Source organism: Mustelus asterias, unplaced genomic scaffold (assembly GCF_964213995.1).
Source record: "Mustelus asterias unplaced genomic scaffold, sMusAst1.hap1.1 HAP1_SCAFFOLD_551, whole genome shotgun sequence".
Classification (NCBI taxonomy): domain Eukaryota; kingdom Metazoa; phylum Chordata; class Chondrichthyes; order Carcharhiniformes; family Triakidae; genus Mustelus; species Mustelus asterias.
In genome coordinates this window covers 127,195-149,717 of record NW_027590501.1, presented here as the reverse complement: position 1 = coordinate 149,717, position 22,523 = coordinate 127,195, and the positions used below count along the sequence as shown (strand labels likewise).

Genomic DNA, 22,523 nt, shown 5'->3' with positions numbered 1-22,523 from the left:
AATGTTGGTAAATGTGAGGTCATCCATTTTGGTAGGAATAACAGCAAAATGGACTATTTAAATGGGAAAAAATTGCAGCGTGCTACTGTGCAGAGGCCAAGCTGATTGGAGGAGGGAAAGCACTTCCTCCTCTATGACTTGATCTCATTTGCATCTTAGCCAAAAGGCCGAGATACTGCTTTTAAAAATTGCTTCATATGAAACATATGAAGCTTCAATGTAACCTAATGACCTCAAACAAACCTCTGCAAGACGTGCCGGATCATTGACACGGATGCCATCATCTCACGTGAGAACACCATCTACCAGGTACACGATACCTACTCTTGCAACTCGGCCAACGTTGTCTACCTGATACGCTGCAAGAAAGGATGTCCCGAGGCATGGTACATTGGGGAAACAATGCAGACACTACAACAACGGATGAATGAACACCGCTCGACAATCACCAGGCAAGACTGTTCTCTTCCTGTGGGGGAGCACTTCAGCAGTCACGGGCATTCAGCCTTGGATCTTCAGGTAAGCGTTCTCCAAGGCGGCCTTCACGTCACACGACAGCGCAGAGTCGCTGAGCAGAAACTGATAGCCAAGTTCCGCACACATGAGGACGGCCTAAACCGGGATGTTGGATTTATGTCACATTATCAGTAACACCCACAGCTTGCCTCCTGGGCTTGTAGAATCTTAATAGCTGTTCTGTCTGGAGACAATACACATTTCTTTAACCCGTGTTTACTGTTCCCTCCACCCACATTGTCTGTACCTTTAAGACCTGGCTGGCTGGAGGATTCGCATTCTAATCAGTATTCTGCAACTTGATTTTGTCTGTTTGCACTGTTTGAGAGCACATTTCCACTCCATCTGACGAAGGCGCAGTGCTCCGAAAGCTTATGGTATTTGCTACCAAATAAACCTGTTGGACTTTAACCTGGTGTTGTGAGACTTCTTACGCTGTGCAGAGGGACAGGGGTGTCCTTGTGCAGGAATCTCAAAGAGTTGGTTTGCAGGTGCAACAGGTAATTAAGAAGGCAAATGGAATTTTGTCCTTCATTGCTCGAGGGATGGAGTTTAAAAACAGCGAGATTATGTTGCAGCTGTATAAGGTGCTGGTGAGGCCACACCTGGAATACTGTGTACAGTTTTGGTCTCCTTACTTGAGAAAGGATATACTGGCACTGGAGGGGGTGCAGAGGAGATTCACGAGGTTGATTCCGGAGTTGAGAGGGTTGGCTTATGAGCAGAAACTGAATAGACTGGGGCTATACTCATTGGATTTCAGAAGAATGAGGGGAGATCTTATAGAAACATATAAGATTATGAAGGGAATAGATAAGATAGAAGCAGGGAAGTTGTTTCCACTGGCGGGTGAAACTAGAACTCGGGGGCATAGCCTCAAAATAAGGGGAAGCAGATTTAGGACTGAGTTGAGGAGGAACTTCTTCACACAAAGGGTTGTGAATCTTTGAAATTCCCTGCCCAGTGAAGCAGTTGGGGCGACCTTACTGAATGTTTTTAGGCAAGGATAGATAAATTATTGAACAGTAAAGGAATTAAGGGCGATGGTGAGCAGGCGTGTAAGTGGAGCTGAGTCCACAAAAAGATCAGCCATGAGGCTCGAGGGGCCAGATGGCCTACTCCTGCTCCTAGTTCTTATGTTCTTCCCACAATCCCCACATTTCCATGGCATCTCCCTGTGACTGCAAATTATGTTCCAAAAGGCCAGATGATTGGTTGAAGCTTTCACCACACCTGACTAAACCTCTGACTAACCTGACTAAAACTGAGGATAAAGTATTGGTGTCTGTAAGGGCTAAAACAATACCCTTGGCTTCCTTGTAGATCTATGGCACCAAGTTCAAGACTCCTTCATGAATCATCCTCTTGGCCTCTAGCCTGTCAACTGTCCATGAGAATCTTATAGGTTTCAGAATGTTCACTGCTCATTCTTCCAAACCTAATGAGTATAGGTGCAACCCTTCCCCAAAAGACGAGTTGGATTCTGCGGCATCACTTGCCCCGAGGTCAAAGGTCCTTTGTGTGGTCCACCCCCTGGCCTGCTACGATTCCTGTGGTGGGTGGGATGGGAGAATTCTCCCCTACACCTTCACAACCTTTCCTCAAAAGTCAACACCTTCATCTTAGGAATGGGCCTGGTGAACGTTCTCTGAACTCATTCCAATGAAAACATGTCATTCCATCAGTAGGGAGACCAGAACCGTACACAGTATTCCAGCTGCTATCTCAGCAATGTCCTGTGTAGGTGCAGCAAGTTCCCTTTTTCAAACTCCACCCCCTTGCAGTAAAGTCCAACACTCCATTTGCCGCCTTCTTTACTTGCTGTACCTTCATCCTATTTTTTCACGATTCATGTACAAGGACACCCAGATTCCTCTCTACGGCAGTATTCTTCAGTTTCTGTACATTTAAACAATTTTTTGCTTCTCTATTCTTCCTGCCAAAGTGGAAAAGCTCCCACTTTCCTGCACTATACTCCATCTGCCATTTTTCTGTCCATTCAGGTAACTTATCTGTGTCCCTTATAGATTTTTTGTAATAACCTCACAACTTGCTTTTCTACCTCTCTTTGTATCATCAATTCTGGCTTCATCCAAGTCATTGATCAAGGTGGCTGTTTTTCTCTCTCTCAGTTGTGGGTGATATTTGTGCCTATTCTCCTGGAAACTGAATGAATCTTGTTCCAAACTGGGTTCAATATCAGACATTTCAGGGAGTCAGGAATCATTCGCCCCTGAACCTACACTGGTTAAACCCCAGGCAGTTCCTCAGTGAGGATTTTTCTGGTTCCTCACCATATATTAGTCAGGATACTGAAACCCAGCTTTTTTACAGTCCACTCCTGGAGGCCCCACTCCCTGAGCCGACAACATTCAGCAGTGTCAGTGCTGAAGTTTCACAGTGGGAGTGATTCCCAGAGTAACTGTCAATCAGATCACCATTGATGTCCAGGTTTGTGTAGTTTTAGTTGTCCTGATGTCTAACACACACACATCAATAAAACAGGGAATTCCTGCAAACAAACTGCAGCTTCTTCTCTGTCTGGACAGACAATGTTTGTTGAATAATTGTCCCTGTGGTTAACAGGCTCCTGTGAACTCATCCAACTCGTATTTTAATACTGACTTTAACAAATATATTTTAAATAGGTTTATTTTAAATGAGTTAAAACCAGCCTTAAAATGGTAGATATAGTATAATAACCAGAGTACTTTTCAGACTGGAAACTTTAACCTGCTGTTTCACTTTGATTTAGGAGCAGATCCCAGTTTTACACCAATCTCTGATTCATGTATCCAGCATTCACCGTCATTCTAAAAACATAAGTTGCTGCAAAATCTCAGTACGTCTGACAGAATCTGTAAAGACAGGAACAGTTAATGTTTTCAGTTGAATGTGACTCTTCTTCAGTGTCAAAAGATTAGCTCTGTTTCTCTCTCCAGAGAGTCAGACCTGCTGAGTTTTTACAGCACTTCTTGTTTTTATTTACGAGTTCAGGACTCAGACAAGACAACCCACAATACAAATCTTACAACTGGGCCAGGGTTTATTAACATCAGCAGAAACAGACACCAATGAAAATGGTTCGGACCTCGATGTGATTAACAGCAAAATTCAGTCCTTGCAGTCACTCGTGAACATGTTGGTGTTTCAGCAGGTGAGGTGACTGAGTGAATCCCTTCCCACACACGGAGCAGGTGAATGGCCTGTCCCCAGTGTGAATTCGCTGGTGCTTTACCAGGTTGGATGATTGACTGAATCCCTTGCCACAATCAGAGCAGGTGAATGGTCTCTCCCCAGTGTGAACTCGCTGGTGTCTCCGCAGGCTGGATGAACAAGTGAATCCCTCCCCACAATGAGAGCAGCTGAATGGCGTCTCCCCAGTGTGAACTCGCTGGTGTTTCCGCAGGTTGGATAACTGAGTGAATCCCTTCCCACAATGAGAGCAGCTGAATGGCCTCTCCCCAGTGTGAACTCGCTGGTGTGTCTGCAGGTGGGATGAACAAGTGAATCCCCTCCCACACTGAGAACATGTAAATGGTCTCTCCTCCGTGTGAACTCGCTGGTGCCTCCGCAGGTGGGATGAACAAGTGAATCCCTTCCCACAATGAGAACAGGTGAACGGCCTCTCCCCAGTGTGAACTCGCTGGTGTGACTGCAGGCTGGATAAATGACTGAATCCCTCCCCACACTGAGAGCAGGTGAATGGTCTCTCCCCAGTGTGGCTGCACCAATGAGTTTCCAGCTGAGAATGGGATCTGTATCTCTTCCCACAGTCCACACATTTCCATGGTTTCTCCATGGTGCAGGTGTCCTGACCTCTCTCTTGGGTGGACAATCAGTTGAAGCCTTGTCCACACACAGAACACGGGTACAGTCTCTCCCTGCTGTGAATGGTGTGATATTTATTCAGGCTGTGTAACTGGTTAAAGCTCTTTAGTCCGAGCACTAGAACGCTCTCACTCGAGTGTGGCAGTGTGTTGTGCTTTTCCAGTCACACTGATGGTCGAACTCTTTTCAAATCGACAAACTGGACAATAATTTCTCCTTCGAGATTCAAAGTCCGATGATATTCAGCTCCCATGGAATATGACTCTGTCAGATCGAGACGTGACGTTTGAGATTTCGGCCTGTGATTCCTCTTTCAATATCCTGTGAAACAAGTTTACAAAAGTCATCAGTGTCAGTACAGGATAGAAATTCAGAACAGGCAATTCTAGTTTCTATGGAACATTCTTTCCTATTTCAGTCCCAAAAAGCTGTGAATCTCCATCCCACACATTCTCCCTCCATTCTCACTCTGCTGTATCTAATATTCACCCTCCCAATTCTCCTGAAGGTGCTGATTGAGGCTGATTGACAGATCCATGCTCACTGCTTCCTGTCCTGGACACAGAGACCATAACAAATAGGAGTTGCAGTCGGCCATTTGGCCCATCGAGCCTTTTAAACTATTCAATGAGATAATTTGTTCATCTACCTCAGCATCATTCTCCCCACACTAAATCCATATCCCTTGATATCTTCAATATCTAGAAACCAATCAATCTCTCTCTTGAAAATAGTTAATGACTGAGGTTTCACTGTCCTCAGGGGTTGAGAATTCCAAAGCTTTACCACATCCTTGAGTGAAGAAATCCCCCCACATATTAGCTTTTGCTCCATCCTCTTGTCTGTTCCCCATAACCCTTGACACCCTTGTCAGTCAAAAATCTGTCTAACTGGAATATATTCAATGATCCTCATCCTCAACTGGTTCCTGTGGAAGAGAAATCCAAAAGACTAACAACCCTCTGAGGGAAGAGTTGTCTGGAAATATATAACGTAGCTACAGTTCCATATTACAAGATATTCAGATCCCAAGGAATATGACTCTTTCTAGATGTGACGGTTGAGATTTTTGCCTGTGATTCCTCATTCAAAATCCTGTGAAATGAGTTTACAAAAGTCATCACAGTCAGTATAGGATAGAAATTCAGAACAGACAATTCTAGTTTCTATGGAACATTCTTTCCTATTTCATTCCCAAAAAGTTGTAAATCTCCATCCATATCTATGGATTCTAGTTAAAAATGAAAGTGGATGGGCACTTGAAGGAAATAAACTTTCAGGAGAATGGGGATAGAGAGTGGGAATGGGACTGGAATGTTATACAGAGAGTCAGCATGGACTCGAGTTACCGAATGGATTTCTTCTGTGCTGTAATGGGCTTTATGACTGGAAATGTATAACATCGCTCCAGCATTATATTACAATGCAAGAAATAATAATAAAAGTATTTTATTACAGAAACATAAATAATATATCTAATCTGGGTACCAGATAACAACACCAGACCGATCTCTGTCCTATATTAACGTAAATGTCAGCCATCTCCTGGGGAAAGCTTCCCTTTAATTGTGAACATTAGAAAAAAGACCATCCTTTTAGACAGACAAATAAATGTGTCAAGCTGAGGGATCAAAGGATGTTTACCAGGCTGATTCAGGGAATGGCGGGACTGATGTATGAGGAGAGACTGACGAGGTTAGGATGGTTTTCGTTGGAGTTCAGATGAATGAGGGGGGATCTCACAGAGACTTATAAAATTCTAACAGGTCGAGACAGGATAGATGCAGGGAGGATGTTTCTGATGGTGGGGGAGTCCAGAACCAAGGATCACAGTCTGAGGATTCAGGGTAGACCATTTAGGACGGAGGTGAGGAGACATTTCTTCACCCAAAGAGTGGTGAGCCTGTGGAATTCATGACCACAGGAAGTAATTGATGCCAAAACATTGAATGTATTCAAAAGCGCCTCATACATCAGTCCCGCCATTCCCTGAATCAGCCTGGTAAATATCCTTTGCACTTGGGGCAAATGGGATCACAGGTTATGGGGAGAAAGCAGGATTAGACTATTGAGTTGCTTGATCATCCATGATCTTAATGAATGGCAGAGCAGGCTCGAAGGGCCAAATGGCTTCCTCCTGCTCCTATCTTCTATGTTTCTCTTAAATTTCTTTAAGAGAGAGAGGGACCTGGGCCAACCTTTCCTGAGTCTGCACCCTCCCTGGATTCACTTCCTTTCCCTTCAGTTGTTGCAATTCTCCAATTACCCCCAGAATGAGAAAAGAAAGTGTTTTACTCACAGATGTTGGCCTCTTTTAGGTTGAGACTGAAGGAAGTTTGAGTCTGTCTGAAGCTCAATCTTCATTCACACAAAGCCTGCGCTCTGATTGGCTGGAGGACCACGGTCTTTCCGGTCCTCCAAGTCTTCCTATTGGCCAGAGCTGGTGAGCGGAAGTGAATCAGAAATGCGCATGTGCGGGTTTTGGGGGAATGCGCATGTGCGGGTGTGGGGCGGGGCCCGGGACACAGCCGGCGCACTGACCATTGTCTGTCCGGGTCTTCCAGCCTTTCCCATTGGACAACAGCTCAGCGTGGCTGGAGGACAAAGTCCCGCCCACCCCCACGTGGGGCTCCGCCCCTCATTGTCTGTCTGCGTGGGATTGACCAATGGGAACTCTGGAGGACCGGCAGTACTCGGGTCCTCCAGCCAATCAGAGCTCCCCCATTGTCTGAATGCGGAAGTTGCACAATGAGCTTGTTCAGCTGCTCACTCCTGCCCAGCAAAGCTGCTGCTGCTTCTCTCTGAATGAAGATTGAGCTTCAGACAGGCTCAAACTTCCTTCTGTCTTCAACATCTGTGAGTAAAACAGTTTCTTTTCTCCCCCTTTCCATTTTGTTTCTCATTCTGGGAGAAATTGTTGACTTGCAGCAACTGATCACGAGAAATAGAAGCAGGAGCGGCCACCAGGCCCTTGAAGCCTGTCCCGCCATTCAATCCGACCATAGCTGACTGATGCTGGTTTCAACTCCTTTACTGTGCCATTTCCCCATAGCCCTCTATTCCCCGATCTATCAAATATGTATCCACCTCCACTTTAAATACTTCTAACGATCCAGCCTCCACCACCCTTTGGGGCAGAGAATTCCAGAGCTTCATCATCCTCTGTGAGAAGAAATTCCTGCACACCTCAGTTTTAAATGACTGACCCTTTATTTTGTTTGAAAATATCTCACCATCTACCCTGTCAAGCCCCCTCAGGATCTGAAATGTTTCAATAACTCCTTTGTCTTCAAACCTTCAAGGAACACAGACCTTGACAATTTACTCCCTCGTGATAGGACAACCCTCCTATCCCAGGAATTAGCCTGGTGAATTTCCTTTGGACTATGTCCAATATTACTATATCCTTGTTTAGATAAGGGGATCAAAACTGTATGCACTATTCCAGGTGAGGCATCACCAACACACTGTACAGTTGCAACAAAACCTCCCTGTTTTTAAACTCCAACCCCTTTGCAATAAAAGCCAAAATGCCATTTTCCTTCTTAACTCGTGTGGGACCTGCCTGCTCGCTTTTTGTGATTCATAGAGAGAAACAGACTGAATGTGACCTAGAAATCATAGAAACCCTACAGTGCAGAAGGAGGCCATTTGGCCCATCGAGTCTGCACCGACCACAATCCCACCCAGGCCCTACCCCCACATATTTACCTGCTAATCCCTCTAACCTACGCATCCCAGGACTGTGAGGCAATTTTTAACCTGGCCAATCAACCTAACCCACACATCTTTGGACTGTGGGAGGAAACCGGAGCACCCGGAGGAAACCCACGCAGACACGAGGAGAATGTGCAAACTCCACACAGACAGTGACCCGAGCCGGGAATCGAACCCGGGACCCTGGAGCTGTGAAGCAGCAGTGCTAACCACTGTGCTACCGTGTCGCCCGTCTGTGCTACCGTGCCGCCCGATTCATGCACAAGAACACCAAGGTCCCTCTGTACTTCACTCACCGGCAGCCTCTCCCCATTTAGATAATCTTCCTGTTGATTCCTCCTACTGAAATACATGACCTCACACTTCCCCACTTTAAACTCCATTTGCCAGGTTTTGAAGACAGGGGTGACTTTATTGCATCTTCCCCAACGCTCGACTCATCTTTCCCAGGCCCGATTCCTGTAGCCCTACATTTTTACCCCACTAATCCACATCTATTGGGACACAAAGGGGCAATTTAGCATGGTCATTCAATCTAACCCGCACATCTTTGGACTGTGGGAAGAACCTGGAGAACTCAGAAATCCACACAGACATGGAGAGAATGCGCATACACCACACAGACTGTCACCCAAGGCCGGGATTGAACCCGGGTCCCTGGCACTGTGAAGCAGCAGTGCTAACCACTGTGCTGCTGTGGCGCCCTTTTTAAATAAACTACAAGCACAGATTTCTCTCGATCTACCCTCCTTCTTACAACCTCAAACAATTCAAGCAAATTTGTCAAACATGATTTATCTTTCATAGAACCATGTTGACGAGGTTTGATTATATTCAGCTTTCCTAAATGATTGGCTATTTGCTCTTTGATTATTGACTCCAGCGTCTTGCCAATAATAGATGTTAAATTAACTGGCCTATAGTTCCCTGCCTTCTGCCTTTCTCCTTTTTTGACCAAGGTAGTCACATTGGCTGATTGCCAATCTTCCGATACTTTCCCGGAATCTAGCAAGTTACGAAAAATTTCAACAGAATTCTCCACTATCCCTTCAGCAACCTCCATTAAAAAGCTAGCGTGCAGTTCATTGGGTCCTGGTGACTTGTCCATCCTTAGCCACTGAAGGGAAAGGAAGTGAGTCCAGTCGGTACATTCCACACATTGTTAGTCCAGTCAGATAGACATATATCTGTCTGGCAGCCTGCATGGCGATTTCCAGCTCTCTGTGTCCAGGACAGGAAGCAGTGAGCATGGATCTGTCAATCTGCCTCAATCAGCACCTTCAGGAGAATTGGGAGGGTGAATATTAGATACAGCAGAGTGAGAATGGAGGGAGAGTGTGTGGGATGGAGATTTACAGCTTTTGGGGAATGAGAGAGAAAAGAATGTTTCATAGAAACTAGAATTGTCTGTTCTGAATTTCTATCCTGTACTGACACTGATGACTTTTGTAAATTCCTTTTACAGAATATCAGAAGGTGAGAACTTACAGACAGAAATCTCAAACCAAATGTCACATCAACATCTGACAGGATCGCTCAATTCATCGGGACCTGAATATCACTGACCTTTGAATCTAGAAGGGGAAATGTTTCTCTGTTCTGTCTGCTTCTGAAGATTTTAAGCATCTGTGTGACTGGAAAATCCGCAAGACACACACACACACACCTGAGTCAGAGTGCTCCAGTGCACAGTGGAAAGAGCTTTAACCAGTTACACAGCTTGAAAATACATCGCAGCATTCACAGCGGGGAGAGATTGTACCCGTGTTCTGTGTGAGATTTAACTGATTGTTTAAACTACAGAGTCACAAGGACACCCGCACCATGGAGAAACCGTGGAAATGTGGGGACTATGGGAAGGGATACATGTGCCCATCTCGGCTGGAAATTCATCGACGCAGTCACACTGGGGAGAGGCCCTTCAGCTGCTGTGTGTGTGGAAAGGGATTCACTCAGTCATCCGAACTGCGGACACACCAACTAATTCACACTGGGGAGAGGCCCTTCACCTACTCTGTGTGTGGGAAGAGATTCAGTCAGTTATCCAACCAGCAGAGACACCAGCGAGTTCACACTGGGGAGAGGCGGTTCACCTGCTCTCAGTGTGGGAAGAGATTCACTCGTTCAACCACCCTGCAGAAACACCAGCGAGTTCACAATGGAGAGAGGCCGTTCACCTGCTCTCAGCGTGGGAAGGGATTCACAAACTCTTCCAGGCTGCAGAAACACCAGCGAGTTCACACTGGGGAGAGGCCGTTCACCTGCTCTCAGTGTGGGGAGGGATTCAGAGTCTCATCCCACCTGCTGAGACACCAACAAACTCACGAGTGATTCCAGGGGTTGGATTCTGCTGTTATTGTTTCTGCTCTCAATTACATCCAGGACTGCATTTTGTTCATTCTCACAGTTGGTCAATGGGGAGGGTCAGAGGGTTTCTTTCTGCTGGACTGGCAGGTCTCACGACTTTGCCTCCAGTGGCTGGTGCTCGGAGGTTAAGAGATATTTAGTCAGCATTTCTGTTTGAAACCCCCCAAATGTTCATCCAATTTCCTTTGTAATTGTTTATTGTCTCCACTTCCTCCACCCTCGTAGGCAGCGAGTTCCAGGTCATTACCATTCGCTGCATCAGAATATTCTTCCTCACATCCCCCCTTCCTCTCTGACCCAAAACCATAAATCTGTGTCCCCCTCATCCTTGTCCCTTCAGCTAATGGGAACAGCTTTTCTTTGTCCACCTTATCTAAACCTGTCAGAATCTTGTCCACCTCCATCAAATCTCCCCTCAACCTCCTTTGCTCCAAGGGAAACAACCCCAGCCTGACATCGACAATAAAGAACAAACTCACAGAATATGTTAATACCTGAAATTAAATGGGAATGTTTAATTTCTGTTTTAAAGATATTGTGAATATACTTTCCTGGACAATAAAGAAATAACTCACCTTGGCTGTGGATGAATGGAATATATCAATCTGGTATCCACCTACAGTTAGTGAAAGTCTGGAATGTGTAGCTGGAAATCCCTCCCTAACAGCACTGTGGGTGTACTTACACCTCAGGCATTGTAACAGTTCAGGAAGGCAGTGTTGGCGCTGATCGTGGCCGAGGCAGCTACAGACAGCCACATATTCTGTTATAATTGAAGGACTGCAGATTGAATGTGAGGCATTCTGGGACTGGACTATCTTGACCACATTCGTGTGACTGTTCAGTTTCTGCAATCACGGACCATTAAAGCTGCTTAGCAGGGCCCCGACAGAGGACCTGGTGAGAATATTTACTCAGAATGAATTAGAATTAAACTTATTCCAGGATCGGCTGGTGTTCAGCGGCTGAGATACTTGAATCTGTAAAAAGGGGGTCTGACCAATCAACGAACGATGATAGGTAGTTGGTTCAAAGCGTTCCCAGGCATTATTTGAATTATTTTATCATACATTTATGACCTGATAGTCGGTGAAGTGACGGTATACTCCAAGTAGCACTGGATTGAAAAGCGGACCTCAGAGAGTAGATTCTAATGTTTATAATCCTATCCAAGCATGGCCAGTGAAAAATCAGAGCTCGAGTGGGGACCTGATGGGTCTCTTACCTGCCATTTGGAAACTAACAGTAAGAAACTTATCGATACAATGATAAGAGAATAGAGCCAATGTTTTGAGTCTGGATGACACTTCAGAAGAGCTCTTATGAAGGGTCACCCAGACTGGAAACATTGGCTCTATTCTCTCTCCACAGAAGCTGTCGGATCTGCTGAGACTTTCCAGCATTTTCTATTTTTGTTTCAGATTCCAGAATCCGCAGTATTTTACTGTTATGATAAAATGATTAGTTCTGATTGGAATCCCCACGACCCTCCCGCAAAACAGAGGGAGTGGTGGCAAAGGGAGAAAAAGGATAAGGATGATAAAGGCTGGGTTCTGATTCTCATGTAGAACTAACAAAACGAGTGAATCAGTTTATAAAGAACAGAAGTGACCCATCCCAAACAAAAACTGATCAAATTAAAATTATTCGGTTGAGGAAGAAAACAAAAAGAATAATCGATGAAGTTTAAAATTAAGTTTGTTTTGTTGTTCGAGAAGATTTTAAAAATTATGTAAAGTGACGTAATTGTGTGCCATGTTTTTTCTGCTCACTCCCCACCCCTTTAGGTTCTGTAGAAAAGTTAACCCTTTCAGCAGACAGTTCATTTGTTTTTAAATCGCCCAGAAACTTATGTCTATTTTGCTTTATAATTGAGGATTCATGGGAACCAGTTAAATGTGGAAATTTTAAGCATAGCCACCAAGACCATATTCACTTGCGGTGTGACCCCGAGTCAGGAACAGTTTCAGAATCAGCAACCATTACTGAGAACATGGCAGAGGGTCATGCTGCTGTGGATGTTCACCAGGAAATGGTTCCAGCTTTGCCAGTTGACTCTGCTGTGGGAGTGGAAGAGGAATGTTCATGTACAGATTCTCAAACTACCTCTTCACCTCCCATTCCAGAAACACCATTACAAGATTTACCAGTGGTATTGTACAGGTTGCAATGCAACCACAAAGCTCCTGACAGACTTCCGTATTGTTAAAGACATTACTTTGTTGTATTTCTGTCCTGATGGGGGATTGAAATTTAAGGGGAGGAGAAGTGTTACAGAGTGTTCTTCTCAACCTTTCTCCCTTCTGAGCACATGCGGGCTTTGGGCGGGGTTTCAGTCTGCAAGTCCAGGCTGGTTCCAATGCTCCTGTTTCCTTTTGTTTGCCAATGATTTTTAAACGTTGTTATTTATTTATATAAAGAACATTCTGCTTTTAACAATGCATTTGACTCCCTTATCTGTGGACTGAAGTTCCCACAATTGTAAAGCAGGAGATTAGTTAAATGGACAGCCTGAATTGAGAGACAATTAAAGAATAAATGATTCATTAATACAGATGTTAGAAAGGCTGGAAATGTAAATTTGAACACAAAAGTTTATAACTTTCAGAATTATAAACATTAAGAATGGTAAAAATGTTGTGGGGATTATAAGACGTTCCCTTCTGAGGACAACAGAATAGAAAAAAACAGACAAGACTTGTTAGCGTGGCACGGTGCCACAGTGGTTAGCACTGCTGCCTCACAGTGCCAGGGACCTGGGTTCGATTCCTGGCTTGGGTGACTATGCGGAGTCTGCACGCTCTCTCCGTGTCTGCGTGGGTTTCCTCCGGGTGCTCCAGTTTGTTCCCACAGTCCAAAAGACGTGTGGGTTAGGTGGATTGGCCATGTTGAATTCTCAATCAGTGCATCCGATCAGACGCCAGAGTGTGGCAACTAAGGGATTTTCACAGTAACTTCATTGCAGTGTTAATGTCAGCCTACTTGTGACAGTAATAAATAAACTTTAATACTTTGTTAACCTTGACTGGAGGGAATGAATCGGCTCCTGTTCAAGATGTCTCAACATTGAATGACTGATGTTAACCAATTATTGGTCGACACTCAGGCTACCCCAAGCTAAGAGATATCGTTTGAGAGAAAGAATTGTCTTAAAATTCAGACAATGTGCAACTAGCTAAAAACCAAACCAGTTTCATTATTGACAAGTTATCGACCAATTGGCTAATTCCCAACAATTGGCTGAGCTGGGCTTTCTACATTCTGAAAGTATAAAAAAGGGGATTCAAGAAACCAATTTGGCAAAAGTTTTCAAAAATTCAAGGTTTTTTTTAAGTTTATTTATTAGTGTCACACATTCACACTGCAATGAAGTTACTCTGAAAATCCCCCAGTCGCCACTCTGGCGCCTGTTCGGGTAAACTCAGGGAGAAGTTAGCATGCTCAATGTACCTAACCAGCAAGTCCTTCGGTCTGTGGGAGAAAACCCACACAGACAGGGGGGGAATTTGCAGACTCTGTACAGACAGTGACCCAAGGCGGAACTCAAACCCGGGTCTCTGGCGCTGTGAGGCAGCAGTGCGAACCACTGTGTCCTACAGAGAGGTGTTGGGAGCTGTTGATTTTACAAGTTATCCATGTTCTCAGAGCCACCACTTCATGTCCTGGTCTGAGAGGGATGGAGAGAAGTTAAAGTTAAGCTTTCTCCTTTACTGTTGATCGATACTTTGCTTTTTTATCTTTCTGACTTGTTACATTTTTAATGGTGAATAAACTTTCTGAATTCACCATTTAAAGTGTTCTTTCTTGCCATATGGTTAAGTCACTGGAACCTGGGTGAGTTATGATTAGGGAGGTTGTTGTAAACAAGTGAACCCCATAAATCTTAGTTCAAACAAATCAAAATTCTTACATATGGAATGCAATCCTTTATTCTGAGAGAAATTGAACATTGAAGTAAAGATGTTCTGCTTCAGTTATACAGGGCGTTGCTGAAACTGCATCTTGAATAGTGGCTGCAGTTTTTGTCTCCTATTAAACAAAGGATTGGAGAATCCCTACAGTACAGACAGAGGCCGTTCTGTCCATCGAGTCTGTACCAAACACCATCCCATCCAGGCCCTATTCCCATAACCACATGCATTTACTCCAGCCAGTCCGCCTGACACTAAAGGTCAATTTAGCATAGCCAATCAACCTAACCCACACATCTTTGGACTGTGGGAGGAAACCGGAACACCCGGGTGAAACCCACGCAGAGAATGTGCAAACTCCACACAGACAGTGACCCGGGCTGGAATTGAACCTGGGTCCCTGGTGTTATGATGCAGCAGTGCTAACCACTGTGCTGCCGTGCTGTCCCATTTCATAAATACCATGGAAGCAGTTCAGAGGAGGTTTACTAGATTGATTCCCAATCCAGTAGTGTGAAATATTAACACTGTTTCTCTCTCCATAAATGTTGCCAGACCTAATGCATTTTTCCAGTCCTTTCTGTATTTATTTCAGATCTACCTGTGGTGGTAGGAAAAATATTATTTATTATCCAGGATAAATAAATGTCCTTCATCAGCTTTTGTGGATCATTTCAGTGGAAATGTGCTCTCCCAGGCTCAAAAAAGCAAAGTCGTGAGACCGGCCAGTCCAGCAGAAAGAAACCCTCCGACCCTCCCACTTCACCAACTGTCAGAATGAACATGGTTCAGTCCTGGATGTGATTAATAGCAGCATCCAACCCCTGTCATCATTTGTGAACTCGCTGGTGTCTCCGCAGGCTGGATGACTGAGTGAATCCCTTCCCACACAAACAGCAGGTGAACGGTCTCTCCCCAGTGTGAACTCGCTGGTGCTCCCGCAGGCTGGACGATGTTCTAAATTTCTTTGTGCAGTGAGAGCAACTGAACGGTCTCTCCTCAGTGTGAATGCGCTGGTGGATAACCAGATCCCGAGAACTTTTGAAACCACTGCCACAGTCAGAGCATTTAAAGGGTCTCTCCTGGGTGTGAGTGAGATTGTGACTCAGCAGGCTGGATGAATGAGTGAATCCCTTCCCACACACAGAGCAGGTGAACGGTCTCTCCCTGGTGTGAATTCGCTGGTGCTCCCGCAGGTGGGATGATGTTCTAAATGTCTTTGTGCAGTGAGAGCAGCTGAACGGTCTCTCCCCAGTGTGAATCCGCTGGTGGATCGTCAGTTCCCGAGAGCTTTTGAAACCATTTCCACAGTCAGAGCATTTAAAGGGTTTCTCATTGCTGTGAGTGACTTTGTGTTTTGACAGATTGGATAACTGCATAAATCCTTTCCCACACACCAAGCAGATGAATGGTCTCTCTCCAGTGTGAACGCGCTGGTGTCTCTGCAGATCGGGTAAATGAGCGAATCCGTTCCCACACTCAAAGCACATGAATGCTCTTTCTCCAGTGTGAACCAACCGATGTCGCTGCAGATGATATAACCGAGTGAATCCCTTCCCACACACAGAACAGGTGTATGGCTTCTCTCCAGTGTGAATACGTCGATGAATTTGCAGCTCAGAGGGGGTTTTGCAACCCTTCCCACAGTCCCCACATTTCCACGGTTTCTCCATGTTGCAGGTGTCCTTGTGTTGCTCCAGGTTTGACCATCAGTTGAAGTCTCACACAGAACAAGATTATAGTGCCCTGCTGTGATGGTGCAATATTTTTTCAGGCTGTGTAACTGGGAGGCTCTTTCCACAGTCACTGCATGGGAAAATCTCAGTTGATTGTGTGTGTGTGTGTGTGTGTGTGTGTGTGTCAGTCCTGTTCCAGTCACACTGATGTTTAAAGACTGCTGAAGCCGATAGAACAGAGAAACATTTCTCCTTCTGGATTTAAAGACCGAAGATATTCAGGTCCCGATGAATTGAGTGACTCTGTCAGATGTTGACGTGATGTTTGGTTTGAGATTTCTGTCTGTAAAATCCTCAACTTCTGATATCCTGTAAAAGGAGTTTACAAAGGTTATCACTGTCAGTACAGGATAGAAATTGAGAACAGACGATTCTAGTTTCTATGGAACATTCTTTCCTCTCTCATTCCCCAAGAGCTGCAAATGTCCATCCCACACACTCTCCCTCCATTCTCACTCTGCTGTATCTAATATTCACCCTCTGATTGAGGCTGATTGATAGATCCATGCTCACTGCTTCCTGTCCTGGACACAGAGAGCTGGAAATCTCCATGCAGGCTGCCAGACAGATATATGTCTATCTGACTGGACTAACAATGTGTGGAACATACCAACTGGATTCACTTCCTTTCCCTTCAGTTGCTGCAAGTCCCCAATTTCCCCCAGAATGAGAAACGAAATGGAAAGGGGGAGAAAAGAAAAAGTGTTTTACTCACAGATGTTGGCCTTTTTTTAAGGTCAAACCAAATAAACAAACTCAAGTTAAATCAGGACAAAGTAAAAGGGGCAGCTCCCCAAAAGGAGGGGGAGCAGCCCAAACAAAAATCAAAATACAAAGGAAACTTAAAAACATCAAATCATAATGTGATTATTAGGATCGATAACACATCCCAACCCCTGCAGTGCCCAACGGGGGCGGAAGGCGTCAACCGCGCCCATGGACATCGCATGTTCCCTCTCCAGGGACACCTGGCCGCGAATGTAGCCACAGTAGAGGGGCAGACAGTCAGGATGGACGGCCCCCTCGATCGCCCGCTGCCTGGACCTATAAATGGCGCGCTTTGCCAGGCCCAGGTTCACGAGGAGGTCGCCATCCTGACCCACCCCTCTCTGCGAGGGTTTCCTCCGGGTGCTCCGGTTTCCTCCCACAGTCCAAAGATGTGCAGGTTAGGTCGATTGGCTGTGCTAAAAAAATTGCCCCTGTGATGCGTAGATTAGAGGGATTAGCGGGTAAAATATGTCGGGATATGGGGGTAGGGCCTGGGTGGGATTGTGGTCGGTGCAGACTCGATGGGCCGAATGGCCTCTTTCTGTGCTGTAGGGTTTCTATGATTCTATTGTCCCTCTGAAGACAGAGGTTCTGAACCAGCCCCTGAAACCACGCCCATTGTGATCCGCCACCGACAGCAGCGCATGCGCTCTCCTTCCCCGCTGAAACAAGATGGCGGCCGATAACCGGGGCCTGCTCCCGGGATAAAAGCCTGGGAGCTGTAAACCCGGGACCTGCAGGGTCTTATTCGGGCCGTGCGGCCTACAGCGGGTGTTTGTGAAGCCATAGCTCCCTCCCTACCCCACGACTCCCGGCTCCATTTCTCCCGCAGCCCCACCGACTCACCTGCTGAAAAAAGCATCTCCCGCATTCATAGGGCTCTGGGCAAAGTGACACTGCGCACGCTCCAGATCTCGCACCGCGCCTGCGCAATAGGCTCCTGTGGAATGAAGAGGACACTTTCACACCCGCAGGGGCACCTGGGAATTAAAGACGTCATTGTCAATCAAAGACAATAATAGAAAATTATCTTGTGCAATTAAGATCAATTAATTTTTAAAAATGCATTCCTCGGAATTTGTGCGCTGCCATTCTCTATTTCTAAAATTGATTTAAACCAGTGCTCTCCTATGGGAATACCCTGAATTTTAAAAACTTTTCCCACTGGTTTCCTCTCTCTCTGCTCTCCTGAAGGTGCTCATACTGGTTGGGGAAATCCCACAGAGACTGGTTTCTTTCACTTTCTTTCTCCTGATGCTCAATATTGTGTTTTATGGAATGATACATCACAGATGGAAACCACTTGGCTCATCCTGCCCAGTCGGGCTGTCTTTAAGATCTGTCCAATTAATCCCACAGCCCTGCTGGCAGAGTGAGAACAATATCTATATATACTGCAGCAATGCAGGAGGTGAATGGAAATTGTTTTCCAGTTGCATACCTCTCAGACACACTGACCCCAGAAAGATAAATTGGCCTGTGTACTAAGAACAAAGAAAATTGCAGCACAGGAACAGGCCCTTCGGCCCATCGAGCCTGCACCAACCATACTGCCCGACTTAACTAAAACCCACGACCCTTCCAGGGACCATATCCCTCTATTCCCATCTCATTCATGTACTTGTCAAGACGCCGCTTAAAAGTCAAGACCGTATCTGCTTCCACTACCTCCCCCGGCAATGAATACCAGGCACCCACCACTCTCTGTGTAAAACATCTGCCTCGTACATCTCTTTTAAACTTTACCCCTCGCACCTTAAACCTATTCCCCCCAGTAATTGACTCTTCCACCCTGGGAAAAAGCTTCCGACTATCCACTCTTTCCATGCCTCTCATAATCTTGTAGACTTCTATCAGGTCTCCCCTCAACCTCCATCGCTCAAGTGAGAACAAACCAAGTTTCCCAACCTCTCCTCATAGCTAATGCCCTCCATACCAGGCAACATCCTTTTCTGGACTCTCTCCAAAGCCTCCACATCCTTCTGGTAGTGTGGCGACCAGAATTGAACACTATATTCCACGTGCGGCCTAACTAAGGTTCTATGCAACATGACTTGCCAATCTTTAAACTCAATGCCCCAGCCGATGAAGGTAAGCATGCCGTATACCTTCTCGACGACCTTCTCCACCCTCATTGCCACTTTCAGTAATCTGTGTACCTGTACACCCAGGTCCCTTTGCCTATCAATATTGTTAAAGGTTCTGCCATTTACTGTATATTTCCTATCTGTATTAGACCTTCCAAACTGCATTACCTCACATTTGTCCGGATTAAACTCCATCTGCCATCTCTCCACCCAAGTCTCCAACTGGTCTATATCCTGCTGTATCCTCTGATGGTCCTCATCGCTATCCGCTAATCCACCAACCTTTGTGTCGTCCGCAAACTTACCTATCAATCCAGTTACATTTTCCTCCAAATCATTTATATATATTATATATATCCTGTGTGAATTCGGTGTTGTGTCCAAAGACTGGATGGCCCAGCAAAATCCTTCCCACACAAGGAGCAGGTGAACAATCTCTCCCCAGTGTGAACTCGCTGATGTGCACTGAGGTTGGATGAACATGAGAACCCCTTTCCACAGGCAGAGCAGCTGAACGGCCTCTCCTCAGTGTGAATTTGCTGGTGTAACAGCAGGTGGGATGAGATAGTGAATCCTTTCCCAAACACAGAACAGATGGCCTCTCTCCAGTGTGACTGTGTCTATGGTTTTCCAGCAAGTACAGATAATTGAATCCTTTATCACAATCATCACATTTCCATGGTTTCTCCATTTTCCCAGCCCCAATGTGACCGTGTCGATGGGTTTCCAACCGGGATGGATAATTGAATCCTTTACCACAATCCTCACATTTCCACGGTTTGTCCATGGTGCTGGTGTCCTTCTGTCTCTCTAGGTTGGATGATTAGTTGAAGCCTCATCCACATACAGACCATGGTGTGATGTTTTTCAGGCTATGTAACTGGTTAAAGCTCTATCCACAGTCAGTTCACTGGAGCACTCTCACTTGGGTGTATGTGTGTGTCTCAGTTCTTTTTCTGTCACATTGAATTTTGAAATTTTCTCCCACTGACAAAACAGGGAACGATTTATCCCTCCACTGTCAAAAGCAATCATATTTAGGTCATGATGAATCCAATGGCTCTGTCAGACTTTGATGTGAAGTTTAGTTTGAGTTTCCTGTCTGTGAATCCTCCTCTTCTAGTTCCCTGCACAAAGAGTTTTTAAAAACTGCTTCAGAACAGACAATTTCAGTTTCCATGAAACATTTCTCTGTCTCATTTATCCCCATCCCACACACTCTCTCTTGTCCCTGAGCTGAAATCAAACTCATTGCCCCAACTCCACTCTGAGCTCAGCTCCCTCTCCCTCCAGCTGGATTCAGTCCTGCAGGCCATGTGCAGATTGAGAGTACAATCAAGGAGTCAATTATTTTCCTTCCAAGTCAGGGGACGTGCAGCCCCACTGACTCTGTTGTTACCACAATGGGCACACGTGCTCTGCTCACCAATGAAACACCACGATGACCATTAACATGGGCCTGTTCCTTGGAAAAGCTCCATTTTATTTGTGCCACAACAGCAGGGGAATTACCTCCTGCACAGGCACAAAGGTATCATCAGTCACAGAAAATAATTGCAGCTGGTGTCTCAAACCTCATTTTACCATTTGCTCCCAGACATTCTCAATTCAATTTTGAAATGCAAACTGAAATCGAGCAAAGTGGGGTAAATTAAACACATTTTAATGGTCATTTTCAGAATGACTATTCCCAAGAATTAATTCCTAAGTCAGTAAATTAAAATTCTCATCAGCAATGTAGGCAGCACAGTGGTTAGCACTGCTGCCTCACAGCTCCAGGGACCTGGGTTCGATTCCCAACTTGGGTCACTGTCTGTGTGGAGTCTGCCCGTTCTCCCCATGTCTGCGTGGGTTTTCTCCAGATGCTCTGGTTTCCTCCCATCGTCCAAAGATATGCCAGTTAGGTGCATTGGCCATGCTAAATTGCCCCTTAGTGTCCTGGGATGAATAGGTTCGAGGGATTAGCAGGTTACATATGTGGGGTAATGGGAATAGGGCTTAGGTGGGATTGTTGTTGGTGCAGTCTCAATGGGCCGAATAACCTCCTTCAGCACTGTAGGGATTCTATGAAATACTTTGGGAGAATTGCTATTTCAATGGGCATTTTCACAAATGCTTTAAAATTATTTTTCAAAACAAATTAATATTTTAATGATTAATAAATAAAAAGTATTTCATAAAACAACCACCCAGTGTGGGGTTCAGGATTCTAACTCAGGGTTTCTGAGCTCCAGGAACCACTAACTGAACCAGCCGGGAATTGTCTCCACAAAACTTCCCCAACTCCCTCCCGGGAAAAAGCTGCAAACCCGGGAGCTGCAGCTTTTTACTGGGGGTGTTGGGGCCTCCAGCGGGTGTTTGTGAATCCTCCCCGCCCACCTCCCAGGGTTTCCTTCCTTCCCAGAGATCAGAGTCCTCATTGATTTGAGGCCAAAGTGTAACCTCTTATTTATTGTCCCCCTCCCCCATCCTCTGATGTGAACCATCCTCCAGTGGCTGAGCCAGGATGGGGCCGTTAACCTGGGCCTGTTCCCGGGAGGGAGGGAGGGAGAAGCCCCGCAGCTTCAAACCAGGGAGCTGACAATGATTCTGAAGGGTTTGCGGATCCACAAAGTGTTTCCAAATCCTCCCAGCCACCGCCTAACGCTGACTCCGCTTCTCCGGGACAAACAAGCGCCAAGGCCAGCAATGACACTGCGCATGCTCCACATCACAATGATGTGGAGATGCCGGCGTTGGACTGGGGTAAACACAGTAAGAAGTTTAACAACACCAGGTTAAAGTCCAACAGGTTTATTTGGTAGCAAAAGCCACACAAGCTTTCGAGGCTCTGAGCCCCTTCTTCAGGTGAGTGGGAATTCTGTTCACAAACAGAACTTATGTTCTGTTTGTGAACAGAATTCCCACTCACCTGAAGAAGGGGCTCAGAGCCTCGAAAGCTTGTGTGGCTTTTGCTACCAAATAAACCTGTTGGACTTTAACCTGGTGTTGTTAAACTTCTTACCACATCACAATGCCCGGGCACTGATTGACGGCAGCTCCGGACCAATAGGAAGAGGGGGCGAGGCTGGAGGACCGTGCGGAGTGGCTGGTCCTCCAACCAATCAGAGTGAATGAGGGGCGGGACCTGAAGCATGCGCAGTGCGGGTAATGGCGACGGAAGGTTTCCCTTTATCCAATTCCCGATGGGGAACTTTAGAAAATTGAACACATCGACATCTGTGAGTAAAACACTTCCTTTTCTCCACCTTTCCATTTCTTTTCTCATTCTGGGGGAAATTGGGGACTTGCAGCAACTGAAGATAAAGGAAGTGAATCCAGGGAGGCTGCAGACTCTGGAAAGGTTGGCCCAGGTCTCTCTCTCTCTTAAACCAGAAAATGATCCATTTCTGCCCACTGTTTGCTGTTAGCCAATCTTCTATCCACGCCAAATGGTCATCCCCACAGCATGAATTTTTATTTGCTGCAATAACCTTTGATATGGCACCTCATCAAATGTCTTCTGGAAATCTAAGTACAGCGCATCCACCGGTTTCCCTTTATCCAATTGCCGATGGGGAATTTTAGAAAATTGAACAACACATCAACTA

The 22,523-nt window shown here is 45.7% G+C and overlaps 3 protein-coding genes across 3 annotated transcripts in view; 1 reads left to right on the top strand and 2 right to left on the bottom strand.

The window, feature by feature from the left end:
* The window catches only part of LOC144486996 (dehydrogenase/reductase SDR family member 1-like), a 146,408-nt gene that overhangs the window by 82,761 nt on the left and 41,124 nt on the right, over nucleotides 1-22,523 (bottom strand). The gene's annotated exons all lie outside the window — the stretch shown is intronic.
* LOC144487003 (uncharacterized) lies at nucleotides 6,855-11,006 on the top strand. Its single transcript, XM_078205049.1, has 2 exons — nucleotides 6,855-7,203; nucleotides 9,530-11,006. The coding sequence occupies exon 2, from the start codon at nucleotides 9,889-9,891 to the stop codon at nucleotides 10,393-10,395; it is 507 nt and encodes a 168-aa protein (XP_078061175.1). The 5' UTR covers nucleotides 6,855-7,203; nucleotides 9,530-9,888; the 3' UTR covers nucleotides 10,396-11,006.
* Nucleotides 14,346-17,738, bottom strand: LOC144487001 (uncharacterized). The gene is made up of 2 exons (XM_078205043.1): nucleotides 17,693-17,738; nucleotides 14,346-16,387 (listed from the first exon to the last, which is right to left on the bottom strand). The coding sequence occupies exon 2, from the start codon at nucleotides 16,013-16,015 to the stop codon at nucleotides 15,173-15,175; it is 843 nt and encodes a 280-aa protein (XP_078061169.1). The 5' UTR covers nucleotides 16,016-16,387; nucleotides 17,693-17,738; the 3' UTR covers nucleotides 14,346-15,172.

Excerpts from the sequence above, each read along its gene's own strand:
- LOC144487003 (XM_078205049.1), top strand. The coding sequence starts at position 9,889 with ATGGAGAAACCGTGGAAATGTGGGGACTATGGGAAGGGATACATGTGC.
- LOC144487001 (XM_078205043.1), bottom strand. The coding sequence starts at position 16,015 with ATGGAGAAACCGTGGAAATGTGGGGACTGTGGGAAGGGTTGCAAAACC.